This window comes from Macaca thibetana, chromosome 18 (assembly GCF_024542745.1).
Source record: "Macaca thibetana thibetana isolate TM-01 chromosome 18, ASM2454274v1, whole genome shotgun sequence".
In the NCBI taxonomy this organism is placed as follows: Eukaryota; Metazoa; Chordata; class Mammalia; order Primates; family Cercopithecidae; genus Macaca; species Macaca thibetana.
The window spans coordinates 4,914,700-4,934,384 of record NC_065595.1 but is presented as its reverse complement, the minus strand read 5'-3'; the positions used below and the strand labels follow the sequence as shown (position 1 = coordinate 4,934,384).

The 19,685-nt window shown below is 47.1% G+C and overlaps 1 protein-coding gene across 3 annotated transcripts in view; it reads left to right on the top strand.

The window, feature by feature from the left end:
* The window catches only part of ZNF407 (zinc finger protein 407), a 460,325-nt gene extending 444,693 nt beyond the window's left edge, over positions 1-15,632 (top strand). For all 3 annotated transcript variants that reach the window (XM_050768239.1, XM_050768240.1, XM_050768241.1), the window contains one exon: positions 13,165-15,632. In XM_050768239.1, the coding sequence (XP_050624196.1) occupies positions 13,165-14,483 (1,319 nt within the window). In that variant the 3' untranslated portion in view covers positions 14,484-15,632. The remainder of the gene's footprint in view (positions 1-13,164) is intronic.
* Positions 15,633-19,685: the final 4,053 nt, after the last annotated feature.

The following is a 19,685-nucleotide window of genomic DNA, read 5'->3' as shown; positions in this document are numbered from 1 at the left end:
GGAAGTCATTTTCTATCATACTTTGGGCAATTTTTTACTACTGATTGCAGGACTTTACATTTATTTGCATTAAATTCAATTTTGTTATATGTATAATGTGCTTCAAATATTTTATTCACACAAGATTATTTTGTGTATTCATAGATACTAGTTACATTATATACCAATTTCAGGTGATATGAACTGAACTATAATGCATTAAACTTAATACTAATTATTATTACCATATAATATATTACTGTTAATATATTGAGCCCTTCCTATGTGTCAGGCACAATGCTAAGTATTGTACATAGGCTGTCTCATTTACTTTTTAAGAAAATAAGTATTATGTTACGTATTTTATTGATTAAGAAAACAAGATTTAATAAATTTAAGTAACTGTCTAAAATTACGAAAAGTCTAAAATTTTATCCAGCTTGCAAATGAGCTGTTCTGCCACAGTTTGTGGGTACTAGAGAAGACATGAGATTCCAGGGTCAGAGATAAAGGACTTTATTAATCACAGCAACAGTTATAGCCAAAGGGTCAGCATCTGACCCAGTTTCCCAAGTCCCAACTCCCACAGGCTGACATGAAGAGGCTGATGACATCTGTACACACAGTGGGTTGTAGTACAGGCAATGAGCACTGAATTCAGGGAGCCCAAATCTTTTATTACGAGCAGTAAACTTGCCTGTTCTCTGCCCAAGAGGAGTACTTTTTTTTTTTTTTTTTGAGACAGAGTCTCACTCTGTCGCCCAGACTGGAGTGCAGTGGCGCAATCTTGGCTCACTGCAAGCTCCGCCTCCCAGGTTCACGCCATTCTCCTGCCTCAGCCTCCCGAGTAGCTGGGACTACAGGCACCCACCACCACACCTGGCCAATTTTTTGTATTTTAGTAGAGACAGGGTTTCACTGTGTTAGCCAGGATGGTCTCGATCTCCTGACCTCGTGATCCGCCTGCCTCGGCCTCCCAAAGTGCTGGGATTACAGGCGTGAGCCACCGCGCCCGGCTAAGGAGTACTTATTTTTATTATAACGGACAATGAATCTTTTTGCCCTTTGCTCTGCAAGAAGACACCCTCTTTCTCTTCCAAGGCTGTTTTCTCTAGAAACATTCATGAAAAGATGATTTACTGTAAAGGTAGTCAGTGCCTCAGCTCACAAAAAGCACCAAAACACAGAGATGTATGGCTATTTATCTTTCTATAGTAACTTCCAGGTGTAGAGAGGAATCAAACCCAAGCATGCTGACACCAGAGCTCATGCTCTTTCTCTTACCTGGAAGATGTTTTAAAGGTTAGTCCGTCCTTCCTCTTTAGGTTTGTCTTCTTTTTAAAGCAATACTTATTAAGGCCTATTATATGCCAAGCACTGAAGATGCCATGGCAAATAATAGAGCCTGCACTCAAGGAGCTCTCAGTGTAGCAGGAAAGACAAGCACATGTATGGATAATTAAGATTCATTGTGATAGGCTGGAATTACGTACAACAGGCTGTATGGGTGTCTACCTAATGTCTCTAAAACCTAACGTAACTTTCAAATTAAATAAATGTACAATTAAGACATATGTAAGTATCCAGTTGCTTATGGACCCACGTTAATGCTGTCACTTAGGACCTAGGTTTTTCTGTTAGGTTTACCCGGAAACTCTAATAGATGATAAATGTGACAAACTACAAAAGCACCTGAGTGCATTCTTCCTGTGCTCACTTATGGAACCTAAAAATTCTACTAGTAGTTATGCGACTGATTTTCACAGTGGGTATTTATTCTTCTCATTATGGTACTAAGTAAAATAGATCATTGCCTTTCTCTCCCATTCGCTGACTCTCTCTGAGATCTTAGGACTGTCAGCAGTGCGATTTCATTTCCCATCACAGTCACTCTTAATGAAATAGAGTAATAGCATCAGAACCACATGAGTAGTGAAAGAAACATATTCAGGGTTCTAGGGAAGAGAGAATTGATATGGAGTGGAATCTCTGAACCTTGGAGGTTTTAACACTGTTCCAGTCCTTAGATGTCCTACCCTTTAAAAACTTTAACAGCTCTTAAAGAATTAACAAGTGTTGCTCAAACACTGTGTGTCGGGACTTATTCCAGCCATGCTGCTGCTAGTCTGGGGGTCGGTCATCAGGTAAGGAGTTACGTGAAACATGTCCGAGGGGCCTTTCTCCAGGGAACTCCCTAAAAAGCACAGACCACCACATGTCATCGGGCACTCTCATAAGTGAAGGCCAGGCTCACTGGAAGCCAGCTGCCCACTTGACATAGTCCTGAACATAGTTTAAGAAGGCAGAGACTGCCTACTTACCTCATGTCTATACTCCATCCAGCATGCCATAGATTCACGCTCAGGAGAGGCTCTGGGGAAGACCTTTGGATAAGGAATGTGACGAGAATGGAAATGCAAGGCTACCCTTGTCGAACGCTGCTAGCTGCGCTTGCATATGTGTGTATGTCCACGAAGGCGTGTGCTTGGGTGTGCTTAATTGTATGTATGCACGTGTATGTGTATATTTAAAGAAAACATGGAGATGTTACACTTGATTAAGCATATAAAGTGTTTAAATTTTAGAAAACAGTATTAATAATTAGCCTATTACGCCCCATTGTATAATTACGTTACCTGACGCTGTTACCTGCCACAGGAGTCGCACGCTTGTCCTAGATTGGCTTTGCCCCTTCAGAATATCAAGGTGAGCCATTTGTTGATCCACAGAAGAAAAAAAAAAGAGAAGAATGAGACAGAATGACACTGCTCTCCCTCCATGAAGGAGCTCAGGGGCCTGCCTTCCGGTCTTCCCATGTCTCTTGAAGATCCTCCACCAGGACCAGGCCTGTAGCTTTATTTTGGGGACTGACAAGTTCCGGCAGAAGAAGTGGCCCTTAGACATTCCACCCGAAAGCATTCCAAGTCCTGCCTTTCTAACCCTTGTTGAAGATTATGTCAAGTGGACAATTCATTGTGTGCCAAGTGGACCCAGGCATCAGCTGCCTGATTGATAGAGCTTGTTTTTTGGGTGCCTGAGTTTGGATTACACATGGTGAATTCAGTTTTCCACTTCTTCATGTCACCATTCCCACACAAAGTGCCTTCTGGGGGTGCCTGTGGGGCACCCCGTACACAGCTTTGCTACCGCTTTCCTGCACGTGCACCTGGGTGGAAGGACGCACGTGCATGGATGTGACTCCCTGATCAGCGTTCAGATCCATACCGTATGCTCGTTGCTATGTGTGCCTGCCAGCCAACTCCTTTCAAGCAGGCTTTTAGTGAAAAGGCAAAATAGTGCCACCTGTTTAACAAAACCTTTAACTTCCCTAATAAACTACTGATAATTTTTTTTAAAGATAGTTTTCCTGTTTGCGCCGTCTGAAACACAGTGGAGTCATGTGGTCCTGTAAGTGGCCCCAGCCCCATGACACGTTATTACCTCATTGAACTTACTACCCTATTTCAAAAAGCTACTGTGGAAATTTTCTGGAGGACTTCAGTGTGCCGTGCATAGCTGCTGAGACATAATGGCGCACCGTTCCCTCTAGACACAGTGAGGCCTTAGTGCCAGCCGCACCCGGGTCCTGTGTCACCTCATCCTGTGCATTTCAGATGTGCGCAGTGCACCAGGTGGACAGGACCCCGACAGGCCTGGGGTCAGTATTCGTTTGGATTGTGCTTTTTAAAAGGATCTCCCTCTGAACTTCCCTTGCTTCTCAGAGAAGCCAGGTCAGGTGTGTGGAGGGAAACCACGGATACTGTCTCACCAAGCTGCCTGACTGTGGGTTCCAACGGCTGCCACTTCACTCAGGATTTCCATTTGAAAGTTAGTTTCTATTCATTCTGCTCATTCCAGAGTCAGGGTTCATGCCTCATAGTTTGTCTTTCGTTAGATTTTTGTTAAGGTTTATCATCCCAGGGGTATGTTATTCTGTAGGACCCAAGCCACAGATACTCTTCAGCGTTCAATAGGAATTTAACTTAAATATTTAGGAAAATGTTGAAAATAAAAATTTTAGTTTCTACTGGTTAGGAAGAAAATGCGTTATCATTTTCTACCTTGACAATGTCAGCGTCCAGTCCACCCCCTTGGCCCTGCCGTGTGTAGAAAAGGCTGAGGCTGGGTGTGGCCTGGCACAGAGGCTCTCCCAGATCCATCCAGGTAGATCCAAGGAAGGACTGAGGGCCATCGTCCCCTCACCTTCATGGCCCTGTGTCCTCCCCTTGGCTTGCTCCGCGGTGACAGCTCCTGAGGCTCTGCTTCCCCCGCACCTGACAGCCTTGCCCAGCCAGTGGTGGCCTCTGCACCCTTTCTCCCGCTTTCATTTCCTGGACTCAGGGATTTCTGCGGGTTTGAATCTCCTGCCTGAAAGAGCCCAGGCCTTCCCAAATTGCTATCCCCAGGGTGCTGGGGTCCCCTGGCACACACCAGCTCCGTTGGAAAGAGCAGCCCTGTGCCCAGAACATACGATTCATTTTAAGGCATAAAGAAGAAATCCGCATTGTTTCAAGTGTACACAAGCAGCTGCTGTCGTTTGGCTATGAGCAGATGTTAGACCTCTGAAAGCTTTGCTGATCATTAAAATACTAACTGTTAGTGTTTTACCCCAGCCGTAGGTTCTGTTTACTGTAAATTTGATTTTAATGGTGCCTCTGTGCGGTTACTGAGAAGCGGTTTGCTTTCTACCTTCATACAAAAGTGTCTACAATGAAGACAAATGTCTGTTTCCTCTCATTTCCTTGGGAACAATATGAAGATACTATAATATAAAGTAAATACAAACATGACTACGAAAGTGAATGTGAATTTTTTTTACAGGGTTTTTCCAGAAAAACAAAAAGGAAACAAGTTTAATCTGCCTTGTTAGCCTTTTCAAGTCAGCCTTGTTAGAGACCTGCCCTCCAGCAGGATCGGTTGGTCTTATTTGCATAATTTTACCTTTTAAGGTATGTATAATGTATACAACTTTTGAAAAATAGGCCTTGTCTCCTGATACTGTTTATCTGCTTTGGGAGTTCATAGACTGTCAGAGAACATTTAGGAAAAGGTGGTTGGGATTCCTGATTTTCTGATTCCATAAGAATGCCTGTTCCAGTTTGTTAGGTCTTTAAGTCAAACAGAGGCAGCCTTACAGTAAGCAGGGGCTGCTATTTGTCTGGTAGAGCTCGAAGGTCTTCTGGAAGCCTCACTCCTGAGGGACTGACATTCCACAGCCCTTTTCCAAGCCTGGGTTCCGCTGCCACGCAAAGCCTGAAGGGCACTGTTACGTGTTCTCAGCCGTTGTCCCTAATGCTCACACGCATGTCAGGGCACAGGAGCAGAAGGCTTGCACTGGAAGGAGAGGCAAGGGTGCCTCCAAGAGGGACACCCCCCTTCCCGTGGGCCAGGGCTCTGACCTCAACACCCGGAAATGTGTGCAGAGTGAGAGACGCACCCTATGTTGATACTGTAAGGGTTCCCCCCACCACTCCTCCCCTTGCTTTGTTCCAAATAGGACTGAAGACTTTTGAGCGCTTTCTGCTGGCACATCAACTGGCAGTTCTTAAGAAGTACTGTTCATGGGTAAATGACTAGATCAGAGCCCTTCCCAGCCTGATTTTAAAGTGCCATCTCATCACCCTCCATGAAACTCGATGACACTGTTTCTGTCACCTGAGTTCAATTTCCAAAGGGACATGGTTGTGCATCGCGATCTCTCGGTGCAGCTCACAGGCCTCTGCACAGCAGCGAAACAGTTAACCGCTGCCCTTCCTCTCCACCCCACAAAGCCTGTCAAGATAACCTTAAAGCATGCATTCTTATCTTACTGAGTGAGATTTGTGTGCATCACTTCTATTACTGTTAGATCTTCATGCATGAAAATGATAATATATACCTAAGGGTCTGATATAATACAACATTTCTTAGGGTTTGTGACTTTAAAGGTAAAATATTGTCTTTTGTTCTTTGTCATTCTTCAGTGGCCATGGAAATGTCTAGGCCCATGGAGACTATTCTTGGTAAAGTTAGAAACCTGCATGATTACGTATTTCCAACTCGAGATGAAATTTAGTCTTCGTTTTTTGCGAATATCTAGCATTCTCTTCAGGGGTTTTATATGATTATCGTCAGTTGCTGCCAGTGTTAAGTGTTGCACCCATGGCAAGTAAGAAAAAGGGACTAAAACTTTTGGTACCTAAATTTCTGCCCTGGTTTATTGTAAATATTCCTTCACCAAAAATTGCATGGTACCTCCAAAGAAATTGTGTATTTGAATTTATGTGGAAGAGTTTTCCGGAAATGGTGTGAACCTCAGTTAATTTTTACAGAAAAGCAATTTCCCCATCTCTTCTTGTAAAACAGCAGCCTTCATGAAATGCAAGGCATGACAAAGATTTTACTGTCCTCCTTCAACATATTTGTCTATGTTTATATGTGGTACACAGCAGAGAGTTACCAAAACTCCTTTCAGTTATTACGCTGTGATATGTTTAACTCATCCTTAGGCCAGCTCCTGTCAGCTGACCAAAACTAGTCTGTGCTCTGAGATAAATCTCACTGGTTTAGCTACCATGTTTAACATGCATGTCAAAAGCTAAAAATAATTCTTAATCTTGTATTTCAAGTAACCTATTTGTTTCTATTTTGTGTGTCAATTTTAGTAACACTGACCAGAATGTGTTTCTAACCATTGAAAATAATGGGAGACATGAGGTACTGACCAACCTGTGTTCTTAAAAAATTAAAAAAAAAAAAAAAAAAAAGGAGAAATTGCCATTTGGTTGCTGGAATATAAAACTAAGAGGTTACTCTGTCCCATGCTATACCAGATTCATACTCTTTCTCTGATCCTAGCCAAGTCCTTAAACCACTTGATTGGAGTTTCCCCTTCAGGAACTTGAGGAAGTTCACATTGTTTAGTGCAAGAAGTAGCTCAAAGGCAGGGAGTCCCCCGTACTATGTACCAGTGTTAACATGAAAAGTATCACTTCTTCAAACCCAGAGTCCAGTGGGGCCTTTGTAACAGGACGTCCTGCATAATGCCAGGGAATTATTATTGTCGATAAGATGAATAAATTATGGAGCAATTATTGATATCAGTTTGACTGGCTAAACTATTGGTGACTGCTATTATAAGAATAATGTATTCCCTGGTTTGAAATTTCTAAAAGGTTATATTTCATTGAATTTTAATTTGTCATTTTTCCTGCTTTCACTTGAGAAACTTATAAGCTTTTGTGACATTAAAATATGGCTCTAATTTATTAGCATAATCTGTTAATATTGTTTCATTTTAATAGACATTAAGTATGATTTCTTAACATTCTTGTTAAAATTACTTCTTAAAATTGAAGCCAAGAAAAATTATATGTGGCTTAAGAATTGCAATGTCCTGTGTGTCCCAAATTTTTATGTGAACTGTATTATTTTTTTAATCGCATCGTATTGAAGGTGCTTTCATTATGACGGTGAACCAACCCAGCATTCTCAAGCTTACTGGGCCTACCAAACTAGAAAATCTAAAGTGCATCCAGTGTCTGAGATGTAACCTAGCGATGTATCAACATTTAGTACCGTTTCCAGAGAAGCTTAGAAATTTAAAATAAATGCTGACTTGTAGCAACAAAGTGGTTTACATAGGATATTAGCACGGGCTTCTGTAGGCATTAGGCATTTCACCCCACGACATGTCTTTTTAATGCCATCTTTATCTGCTACGTGATGCATGAAATCTACTTTCGGTTTTAGAACTGCTAACAACCTTTGACCCCTTTAGTGGAGACACAATGTGACCTTTCTATTGTCATCAGCTTTCATTCTCCTGAAAATTCTATGAATTTTTATTACAAGTTTTTTTTAAACCAAGCTGAGGCTCCCACAAATTACTTGCCACAGATGAGATGAAGTTGTTGAAGTGGTGTTAGATAAGTTTTACAGCCAGCATGTGTGCGGCCGAGGAGCCCAAGCCTGTGTCCTACAATGTCATACACCAGTAACTGCTGAGCCTACTATTGGATAAATACATCATTTTATGGAACATTGATTGTTCTATAAACCCAATGGAGTATTATGCTCTATGATCAAACCATTTAGATTGTGTGTAGAGCACAGAAAATGCCATATTCAGGATGGTACTAAAAGTGCCATTTGTGTATTTTATGGATGTCATTACAGGGGAAACTTCTCTCTGTAGGCCCTGTTTACTGCAAAATTTTTTAGTCAGTAATGACATTTTTCATTCACAACGTATGCCTTCAAGAGAGGGGGCCCTTGTTTTATTTTTTTCATTCGGGTTTACCGCACAAATTCTGTACATTTTAATTAAACGTAAGCTTAACAAAAGCGTAAGGTATTTATTCTGTGGGAAAAGTGATGACAGTAAGGAAGGAGCAGCACACACAGAGGAAGGCGTCAGGTACGCAGCCCCGTGCTGCTTCCCAGAAGCACACCAGCCAGCAGAACAGAGCCCTCAGCGCAGTTTTGGGGAGCAGAGTCTGTGCAGCTTCACCCCTCCACCCCCGCGTCATGGAGCTTGTGTTTTTCCGCGCTGGAGACGTTGGCTTCAAGCAGGCAGAAGGAGCGGCAGCTTCATAATGGCAGCCCAGAGCAGCGAGCCGAACTCAAAACCCTCTCCCCAAAAGCAAATCCTTAGACACCCCAGCAACTACCTTTTTATTCCATCCAAGCTGTGAACTTTCAGTGCGTTCAGCTCTGAGAAGGGAGTAAAATGTCTTTGTCCTCGCAAAAGCAAACAGGGAGAAAGTGAGGACTTTGTAGACGGGCACGAGGCTGCATTTTAATGTCACTTGTGCCTTCTACACAAAGCTGCTTATCGCCCTATTGGAAACAGACCCAAAAAATAATGATTTTAGGCACACTGTTTGGTTAGCTACTGTTACTGTACTCAAATCTGACACTGTCTTTTTTAAAGGTACCATAATACAAATACTACATGGATTTGGATGTAGTAAATCCATGTAAATGGAGCATCCATGCCCCATTAAGGCTTTGCGTGATTTTTGGAGACATAACAGTGACTAAGCAGTGAAGGATGCAACCTGTACCACCTACCTATTTTCCAAACACCATACCCATTTGGCCATTTGCATTTGGTGAGCTTTACGGTTCATATTTACTAGAAAGAGCTCAAAAATGGAGGTTGATGTGCCCAGTAAATTCCTGGTCATAGCCCAGTTGGAGTTGAAAGTTACAGAAGAGACTCACATTAGTTTAAATGACACTTGAACTTCTACATAGCTCAACATTAATTCATTATGGTTGAAATGGAAGAATCTTCAGTGGGTGAATCTTTTTCAATCTGATTGAGGCTGTTACATTTTATAGGTGCTATTTTTCAAAGCCGTACTGACAGCACTCGAAGTTATTAAATTGCTGAATCAAAAGATGGACCCGCGCTCGCATTTATGAACTGTGATGGACTCGCTGGGCCTGTGCGTGCGCGGAGGTGAGGACGCTGACGTTGCTAGGCTTCGTCACACCCCCCCACTGACAGCAGTATTTACCCATTTAGTTTACATTAATGGTCTGGAAGTGGCTTAACCCACCTCTGGATTCAAATACATTCAGTAAGTAGTTCAGAATAGCATAATTATCAGTGCTGCAAGGGATTCAAAGGATAATTCTACACCCAAGAGATTTCCTGTCCAGTTACAGAGTAAAGAACAGAATTGTTCGGACTTGAGCGTGCGCCATCCTACTGAAGGAGAGGATGTTTGTTCTTCCTTTACCAGCTACAGTAGTTCCTCCTGTCTCTTAATGTACAGGCAGTATGTCCTTTTCTGTAATTAAAAGTAATGGGGGAGGGGAGTGACCGGAAGGCACCTTCTTTGTTTTTGTGTCCTTATTTCCCTTGTTTTCAAATTCTGAATTAGACTAAAAATGACATTAAAATTAGAGAATGAACAGAAACAAATCAAGGTTGACATGTGAAGATGGCACTGGGTAGAAAAGTAGGGGTTGGGGAGAAATTGCAAGCATACCAGAGAAAGAATTTGTCAAGTACAGGAGGCAAAGATCTAGAGGTCCTAGCAGATGGCAGACTGACTGGGGATCAGCCACACATGCCCAGCTTATGCTCAGGCGGAAAGGGAGCGTGAATGCAGGAGCTGTGGGCGCCACCGTCTTGAGGCTTCTGACCTCTCTGAGGAGAGAATATAGGAGGATCAAAGTTTACAAGACAACCGTGAGACAGGCAGCGATTCAACCCCTGCCCCGGGAGCTGCACGCCCACCCTCATCTCAGCTTAGCTTTTAAACTCTGATCTTCCCTAGGGCAAGGCATCAGGCGGGGACGGGTGCGGGTTCTTTCTGCAAAGTGGGAGGAGGAGGAAAGGCAGGTAGTCAGGAGCTCTGTCCCCGGGCATGTGCCCAAGCAGACCCTGTCCAAGGCTCTGCAGTGGCTCCCACAAAACTTACCACCCGTGACCTTTGGAAGTCTCCAGGCCTTCACACAGCATGAGTACCACAGGTTGAATACCTGTAACTGCTACCACCAAGCCTCAGGAAGAGGAATTCGTGTTCTGGAAGTGCCTGCTACCCGAAGCACACGGAGGGGCCAGCCAGCAGCCCCATTTAGTGCTACCCAGTTGTTCTCTGTCCTTGTTTGGGGGTAACCATGAGAAAACAGGGTGCACTATAATTAGGGGATTTGTTCAGCTAGACTCATGAACATTTTGGCCCCTCTTCGGGAAGGGTGAGTTGACCTTGAAGACGCAGTGCTTTCCTCTGCCTGGTGCGTGAGGGCGAGGCCAGGCCTGGCTCACCCCTGCGGCTCACTGGCCTGACTGCACCGGCTCATGCTAGGGTTCCATGGGCGCAGAGCGAGCACACAGGAGTATCTCCTGGTAGTGGAGCTGTCCTGGCTGGCCCTGCAGCTCTTTTCTTGACCTAAAATTCCATACCCTTTCTAAGATTCACACTTTACAGAGTTGCCTGAGAAAGAAGATACATTAATTAGTACTTAACAGTTAATTAATACTTTCAAATCCAGGACCGTGTTCCTCCAGCCTGAGTAAGAGCTGGGGCACGTCCTCTTGGTAAACGTGATGTAACGGTTTCTGCTGATCTGGCCTGAGACGCACCCACTGGAAGACAGGCCCTGTCTGGGGTCTGTGTTCAGAATGAACTCGGTGTGGAAAGACACGCTTTCTTACAGAACACCACCAACACGATAAGCAAAATGGTTGACTCTTTTTAAGAGGTCCTGGTGATAAATAATCTCTAACAATTCTTAATCCTTTCTTCCCTTTTGTTAAGCTTAAAAGATGCCGTTAAGAAACTGACCCCCTCAAGGAGAATAAAGCAGAATATCTCAAATATGTGGTGGCTGTTGAAACATGGAAATGTTCGCTGTGGGCCACCTGCCGATCATTCTCTTATTTAGGAGGGATGGAGTCGGTTAGAAACCAGTGGAAAATTGGGATTTAAAGAAGAAAGCAGGAAGTCTGTTTTAAGAGCGCATTTCTTTTATATGAAATAAAGTTTACCATTTCCAGCCCTGTTTTATCCAGCAAGGCAGGGAGCGGCAGGCATTGCCCTGAGTCGCCAATGACATTGAGGAAGGTGTGATGTGCGCCTGGCCGTGTGCCCTCGTGCAGCGCCTCCCGTCCCCACCGTCCTCGTATCACGCCAGAGTTTTCCTCGTACAGCACAGATGGCAGCCGAAGCCCCTGGCCTGAGACCTCTGAGAGGGGCTCAGCGCTCCTGCAGCAGCCCAGGCCTTTCAGAATCCCGCTGCCCACCTGAGCCCTGTGCCCTGCCCGCCTGCCCTGGGTATCCCGTTGACAAAGGGCAGACGGTGAAGGGCCCAAGATGGCCCCAGACCAGGGGATGCACCCAGCTCCAGCTCTCCCCTCCTCACTCTCGTCCCTGCTCGCCCCCTCTTTTCTCTCCTGGTCTCCCCTTATTGCCTCTGCCCGGGCACCAAGGGGCTTATGGTATCTTCTACACACAGTGTTTTCACTAAGGCGTTTGGGGCTGGCGTTCAGATCAAAATTTCTGACCCTCCGTTACCGTCCTGTAGTTTTCCTGCTGAAAACAGTCAGCACACTGCTCCTCTCTGCAGCCCGTGGCCAGGTACCGTAGTGCAGGGCGGAGGAAGCCTTGGGCAACCTGCTCTGAGACGAGCAGCCTATTCTCCTGACAGCCCAAGCCTTCCGCTGCCCCGAGGCCTTCCTGCCTCTGCCTGGGCCTCGCTGCTTCTGTCTAGGACTTCTCCTCCCAGCCCTCAGGAGATGGCTTGAATCTTATCCCGAAGACAGGGCTCCAATGTTGTTTCTTTTTTACATCTTTCCCTGAATATTCTTTCCTGAATGTATGGCTTCTTTGTCTCCGTGCAGTACTTGTCACCTTACATTGTATCCAAGGCATTCGGCAAACACATCTTTGTTGATTACTTGTTCCATCCCAGGCACTGTCCGGAAGATGGACAGAAAGGAGGAAGGCCGAGTCCGGCCCCTCGAAGCCCACCACCCAGTTCTGCAGTATAGACTCCCCCCTCAAACCCTGAGTGGCCAGAACCCCGTGTCTGCGGGTGCCCATTACCCTGCAGAGCGCCCTGCATGCTGCCAGGACACGGCGACTCACAGGACCGCACAGGCTACCTGCCTGGGTTGAGCGCCTCAAACGTCGATGTTCAATAAATATTTATTGCATTAAACTTTTACAGCTGTGTTTATTGATGACATTTTTAAAAATTTAATATGCGAGGATTTCATTCTTTTTGCTGAATAAACAAAAATACCATATATAATATTTGGTCATTAAAAAAATATTTTCCTTTGGGTTAGGAGATACTGCTGCTGGCTGTTTGCTGAACTTTACTTAGCACCCGTGACCGAATGCATTGTTACGAAAGAAATGATGGTGGTAGGGGGAGGTATCCAGCCTCCTTCCCTGGGCACTGGAGAGGCACTCACCCCTGCAGAGTTGTATTGGACAGCTCACCCTGGAGAGGTGCACTCCCAGCATTAACCGTGTGTGCCCTCGAGCCTAGAGCCTGCCTGCAGATGCCCACGGAGGCCTCTGGCCCCACCGAAGCTTGCACTGTAGAGAGCTCTTCAGAGTTTGGAATAGGGGGTCACGGCGTCTCTGCTGAGAGCTTAGTGCTTCTACAGAAGGCGTGTCTTACTTGTGCTTCTACGAGTCCTTTGTCCAGGCTCTAACTGGTCCCTGTCTCCCTTAGGCATTGTTTCCAAGTCCTACGAGTGCCGTCTGAAGGGACAAGGAGCCACCTTTGTGGAGACAGACAGCCCCTTCACCGCGGCAGCGCTGGCAGAAGAGCCCCTTGTCAAGGAGAAACCCCTGAGAAGCAGCAGGAGGCCGGCGCCGCCCCCCGAGCAGGTACAGCAGGTCATCATCTTCCAGGGCTACGACGGGGAGTTTGCCCTGGACCCCTCTGTGGAGGAGACGGCCGCCGCCACGCTGCAGACGCTGGCCATGGCCGGCCAGGTGGCCCGGGTGGTACACATCACAGAGGATGGCCAGGTCATCGCCACGAGTCAGAGCGGGGCACATGTAGGCAGCGTGGTGCCCGGGCCCATCCTTCCCGAGCAGCTGGCTGATGGAGCCACCCAGGTGGTCGTCGTGGGAGGCTCCATGGAAGGCCACGGCATGGATGAGTCCCTCAGTCCAGGTGGCACTGTGATACAACAGGTGACCAAGCAGGAGATTTTAAACCTCTCGGAGGCTGGAGTCGCTCCCCCCGAGGCATCCTCAGCCCTGGATGCGCTGCTCTGTGCGGTCACTGAATTAGGGGAGGTGGAGGGCAGGGCTGGACCCGAGGAGCAAGGCAGGCCTGGCCCCAAAGACGTGCTGATCCAGCTGCCCGGCCAGGAGGTCTCCCATGTGGCTGCCGACCCTGAGGCCCCCGAGATCCAGATGTTCCCACAGGCCCAGGAGAGCCCGGCTGCCGTGGAGGTGCTCACCCAGGTGGTGCATCCCTCAGCAGCCATGGCCTCTCAGGAGCGGGCACAGGTGGCCTTCAAGAAGATGGTCCAGGGCGTCCTCCAGTTTGCTGTGTGTGACACGACCGCGGCCGGCCAGTTGGTTAAGGACGGTGTCACCCAGGTGGTGGTGAGCGAGGAGGGTGCCGTCCACATGGTGGCCGGGGAGGGTGCCCAGATCATCATGCAGGAGGCGCAGGGCGAGCACATGGATCTGGTGGAGTCGGATGGGGAGATCTCGCAGATCATCGTGACGGAGGAGCTGGTCCAGGCCATGGTGCAGGAGTCCAGTGGCGGCTTCTCCGAGGGCGCCACGCACTACATTGTGACAGAGCTGCCCCCAGGGGTGCAGGACGAGCCGGGGCTGTACTCCCACACTGTGCTGGAGACTGCAGACTCACAGGAACTCCTGCAGGCCGGGGCCACGCTGGGCACGGAGGCCGGGGCCCCAAGCAGGGCAGAGCAGCTGGCCAGCGTGGTCATCTACACCCAGGAGGGCTCCCCGGCCGCAGCAGCGATTCAGAGCCAAAGAGAAAGCAGCGAACTCCAGGAAGCGTGAGACGCGCGGCACCTTTACTCAGCACAGGGCAGGCTGGGCAGGTCCAGCTTCGGTGGGGGGCTGTGTTCCCTGAGCTTCATCTGAAACCTTCAAAACCGTGAGGACGAGGCTCCCATGAGCCCTGAGCGTGCACTGCCAGCGAGAGTCACACCAGCCACTGGCCAGGCGCCCACAGAGGGAACCGTGGACGGGGCCTCGGGGAGCAGGCTGCTGGGTGCATGGGAGGGCCGGGCGCAGGCCGCACAGGGAGCTCTGGTCCACTGGGGGCCTTCAGTCAGTGGCCTCCCCCTTTGTCCCGGCCGTTGTGCTGAAGAGAAGCCCAGTGTTGTCGGTGGGTTTTTCTCTCAGGTGTTTTCCATTTCAGTTATCAGGAGGTCATGGCCGTGGGGAAAGTGGTGAAGATCCCCCTCGTGGCTTGGGGTGCGCCTGCTCGTGCAGTCAGCATGTAGCTGCCTTTACATTTCATTCTCTACTGGGCTAAAAACTGCAGCTACAAGTGTTACCGTCTTGAAGCATTCTACTTCCATTCATTTTTTTTTTTTTAATTTTAGAATAACAGTGTCCCCAGACCAAAGGAAGCCTGCTAGCTCATTTCATGTATAGATTTCCCATCTTCAAACAGTTTAGGTGTCTTCGTTGCTCTGGTCACATTCTGCATAAAAGAAATCCTCTTAAGCCTATGGTTAAGAAAAGCCTTGAAGTTTATATTCAGTTAAAATGTATGTTGGTGAAGATAGCCAGTGCTTCTAATTTTGACTTAGTTTCATACAATAAAGCCTATATGTGAAATGCGCACTCTGGAAGATATTGTTCGTATCAATATTTTGCTTTTTATAACAAGGGTTTGTTCATATTGATATCATTTTTGCAGGATTTCTTTGTGATTTCTGTCAATTTGAAAATGCTGACATGAAACATTAACACATGGAGACCGTGCCCTGTGGCCCTGCCGTGGCCGCCAGCATGGTCTGTGTTTCCTTGTGGATTCACTGCAACTGTCGGATGCGAGTTTCTGTCGCAGTCATTTGTTTCCTGATACAATTGCTCTTATTCTTTTCCAAAACTGTAAAATAATCTCCTCCCTCAAATGCAAAGGTTGTTTTTGTTCTGTTTCTGTTTTCTTTGAAATAAAATTATAGCATTAAAAGATCATTATGGCACGTTATTTTCAGCAGCCAGTGGTGGGCAGCTGTGGCAACTGAGGGGCACCCCGGCGCTCGCGGCTGCTGGCTTCTCCCTCCTTCGTGGCCTCCAGACGCCGTGGAGCGCTGCCGCGCGTCCCCTGCCGCCCGATACTGTTTCTCAGCGTCTGGCAAATGGCCCAGATGCATTCTGGTGACAATAACATATTCTATCATGGAGAGCATCTAGAAATTGAGAAGAGCAGACATGAGAGGAAAGGAGAATGGTACCTTCTTTGTTTAAATACAAGCGCCGTTTAAAATCTTTTCCTGAGAGAGCATGGGGACCAGCTCACGCTTTGGCCAGTTCAGAAGCGGAACCGGCCTCTTCCTAGCACGCTTCTCACTGCTGAGCTCTGTCCACTCTAGGGCCACCTCCCTTTAGACAGCCACCCTCCACAAAAATGAGAACTGAAGGTAAAATTTCAAGGCTGACACTGAGATCCATAATTAGCTGAGTATGACTTCCTCATGTTTCTTAACAATGGCAGGGCTATTCAGGGCTTCTTAAACACTGTCTTCAGCAAACAGTGACAGGATCAAGGTGACCTTTACAAAGTGATGGCCCTCGCCAGGCTTCTCATACATGTTAAAAAAAAAAAAAAGTGGGGGGGATGTTTTTCAGTGGAAATATTTCTTGATCACTCCTCCCGTTAGCGGTAGCCCCCGGTCCTCGGCTCGGATGCTAATTCCTAACCGTGCGTAGTCCTGTATGGCTAACCTTTCTGCTGCAGTCCAGGGTGTTGACACTGACATGCTGCAGTTTACCGTTGGTGATTTATTTAGGATAAATATGTCTCAGGTGGCATTTAATCCTTCATAAAACCAGTGTAGCCTGCAGTGTCAAACCAGCAATCACGTTGTATGCACAATGAAAAGAGCAGGCCTTTGCATAAAAAAAAATTGTACAGAAGGTGTTTCTAGGCTCAGAAGGATTGCGGAGGCTTCACTAAGCCATTGTATCCTGTAATTACCCATAGAGCTAGGTTAATGTTACCTCTCTTTTCTCTCTCATTACACAACTATTGGAATGTAAGGGGGTTTAAGAAGCACATACACAAATGTGTGCCTCAGAATAATGAGGCATAGCAGGTTTTGTGAGCAAGGGACATTCACTGTGGCGTGGATTGTCTATAAAAAAGACAAGAAGCTTATAACTTTCCTTGTGATTTTTGCCAGAGAATATGACAGAACTTTAAAGTTTCTTTAAAAAAAAAAAAAAAAAGGCAAATGAAATATTTACTTGGAGACTAATCCAGAAAGGCCACTTTGGTATTAAGCTGCAGCCAATTAAACGACGGAGCCTCAAGGACGTCTGGCATGCAAGGAAGACCAGACCGCCCAAGGCAGCAGATAGAAATGGTTCATACCTCAGCTTCCATGGCGGAAGTCGAGCAGCGCTCTCTGTGTATGCTGGAGAGGATCAAAGCAAGAAAGCAGTTTCCATACAAAGGAAGTTGTAGCCACGTGAGGTCACGTTCATGAAACAGGCTCAAACATGCATCATTCTGGGATGCCCCAGGCCTACCAAGCAGTTGACGTGGAAGGAGCAGGGGAAGATGCTCTCCTAAAATATGTCCCATGCACCGCGGAATAAGCAGGCAAGCTCGCATCACCTGATACGGGGATCCTTTTCGCTACATGGTTTGCTTTGAAGAACCAGGTGAATGTGCCCAGGTTCTGTCAGTGCAGCACTGGAAGCTCCACTGCCATTTACAAGGTTCGGTCAGGGCAGCGCTGGAAGCCCCACTGCCATTTACAAGCTCTGTTCAGAAATGGGACCCCAGAGTATCACAGAAAAACCAGAGCTGGACAGTAGTTGCAAAGGTAAAACCCAGATTTTATTCAGGAAAATGGCAGGGGGGAAAAGACCTGGGCACAGAACTGGACTCGGTTCTGAATACAGTAGCAAGCGAAGGGTTACAGCCAAGAAGTTGTAGGGGCAGGCACTGGTGGGTGGAAGACGACAAAAGGGTCGCACGGGGGAAGGGGATTCTGCCCAAACCCACAGGACTGGATTCTTGCTGAAGCCAGGCCAGGGCCATCAGATTCCACCTGAGGTGGAGGGGGCGTGATAGGATGAGGAACCTGGTTAGATCTCAAGGGTGAGCAGACATGGAGGGTTAAGGTTAGGGTTCTCGCCAGGATTTCTGGCTGAACCGATTTGGCAGGGTTCTTGCTGAAACTAGATTTTACAAGGAAGTGCACAGATGGGAAAATTCGGTCAGCCAAAACTCGTCAAAAGTCCTAGGAGTTGGACGGTGAGGAATCCTGGTCATCTCTACCCACGCTCTGGTCATCTCTACCCGATCCCCTCGTGGGGCACAGCGAGGCCTCCGCAGGGCCAGGCAGCCCCCGCCCACCTCCGCTATAAGAAGCAAGGGGCTGTTCCCCGCGTGGCATTTGTGTCTCAGTCCTACCAAACTTCTTTTTCCTGAACAAAAGATGAAATGATGGCATAAGGAAAGCATCCACGAACCAGCTTGGATTTCTAACCCAGAGCTGGTTCTAGTAAGAGAATTAGGGAACAAGAAAGGTCATTCATTTAGCAAACTAAAAAAGCTGTAAGTTTTCACTTCTTTTACTGTTTAATATTAGCCCATAATTTAAGAGAGCACACAGCTCACTTAAGCAACCTCCTCCTGTTCCATCTTGTTGAAGAATACAATTCGTTTTCTACTCCTCTAGGGTGATATCATTTTACATGAAGAAAAAAGTTCTCTCGGATGGCAGTTATACGTTTCGGAAGCACCTTCTAATCAGGGATGGGTGATTCATTATTAGCTTCAGCAGGCGATCCATCTGACATGTAAGGGGAAAAAATTAGCAGCTGTCACGGCATGATGAGTTAATTTCCTGATGGGCCTGACACCGAAAAGCCATTTGGAGACATGGCAAAGGCTGACAAGAAAACCTGGCGCTGCTTTATAATTGGAGATAAAGAAAGGGCAGAGAAACAGGCCGGGGAGGGCCCCCAGGTCTGCAGGCTGGGGTGCGTCTGTGAGCTCTGCGTGGTCGTGGCCGTGGCCTGAGGCCGTGGCCGTGGCCTGAGGCCGTGGTCCTGGCTGGCTGTGTCCAGGTCCAGGGTGTTCGCTGCTGCTCCTTCTGGGATGGGAGTGGCCCGGGACCTGGCATTCTCCCCGAGAGGCAGAGCGTGCCTGCTGGCCTCCTTTCCATGGTCACCTTGGCGATTTTCATGACTGGAACTCAGGATTCCCATAGTGGGATGATTTTTCATCACCACGAGAAAGCAACCCATTAAATAAATACCGTGGAAACCCAAGCAGGTGGGAGGGGTGGGCCTGGGGCAGCAGGCGGGATTCAGTCTGGCTTCCCTTGCCCCCCGCCTTCAGCTGCACCTCCACAGGGCATCCTTTGCAAACCCAACAAGATGAAAAAAAAACACTTTGTAAGAAATATCCTGAAGATGGAAATGAGAGATCAGCATTATGAAGCCAGCTTTGAAATACCAGGCTGGATGTGCTGGTCTTCACTGGATGAAGGAGGTATCTGCCGAAGGCGTAGCATGCGGGCCTTAGAATCCGGGCCCCGCATCTGGACCCTGAAACCCTCTGGTGAGAAAACAAAGGGACCCAGCCCATTACAGTCCAGGACACGTCGATGCCTCTTGGCTTTCTTGGACTCTGGATCTGTAAAATCGACAAGGCAGAGGTGGGTCTTGAACCTCATGCTTGAGGAGTAAGCATGAGGGCAAGAACCATCCACCCAAATGCCTGCACCCTGTGCACAGGACACGACTGCTTTTCTCCCGGCTGGACGTGAAGGATGCCCCCCTAAAGAGCTCACCAGCCAGAGACAGAAGACAGCCGTGGTCACAAAGCCCATTACCAGAATTAAATAAATCCGTTCTAAATCTCCCAGGCAAAGAATCATTTACTTCCTCCATGGCCCTGCATTTTCAATACCTTTTAATAAATTCTTTTAAAATGACCTAATTTCAACATGGCTTTCAACTTCATAAAAAGACGATTTATAACCAGGATAAACATGAACCTAGGAC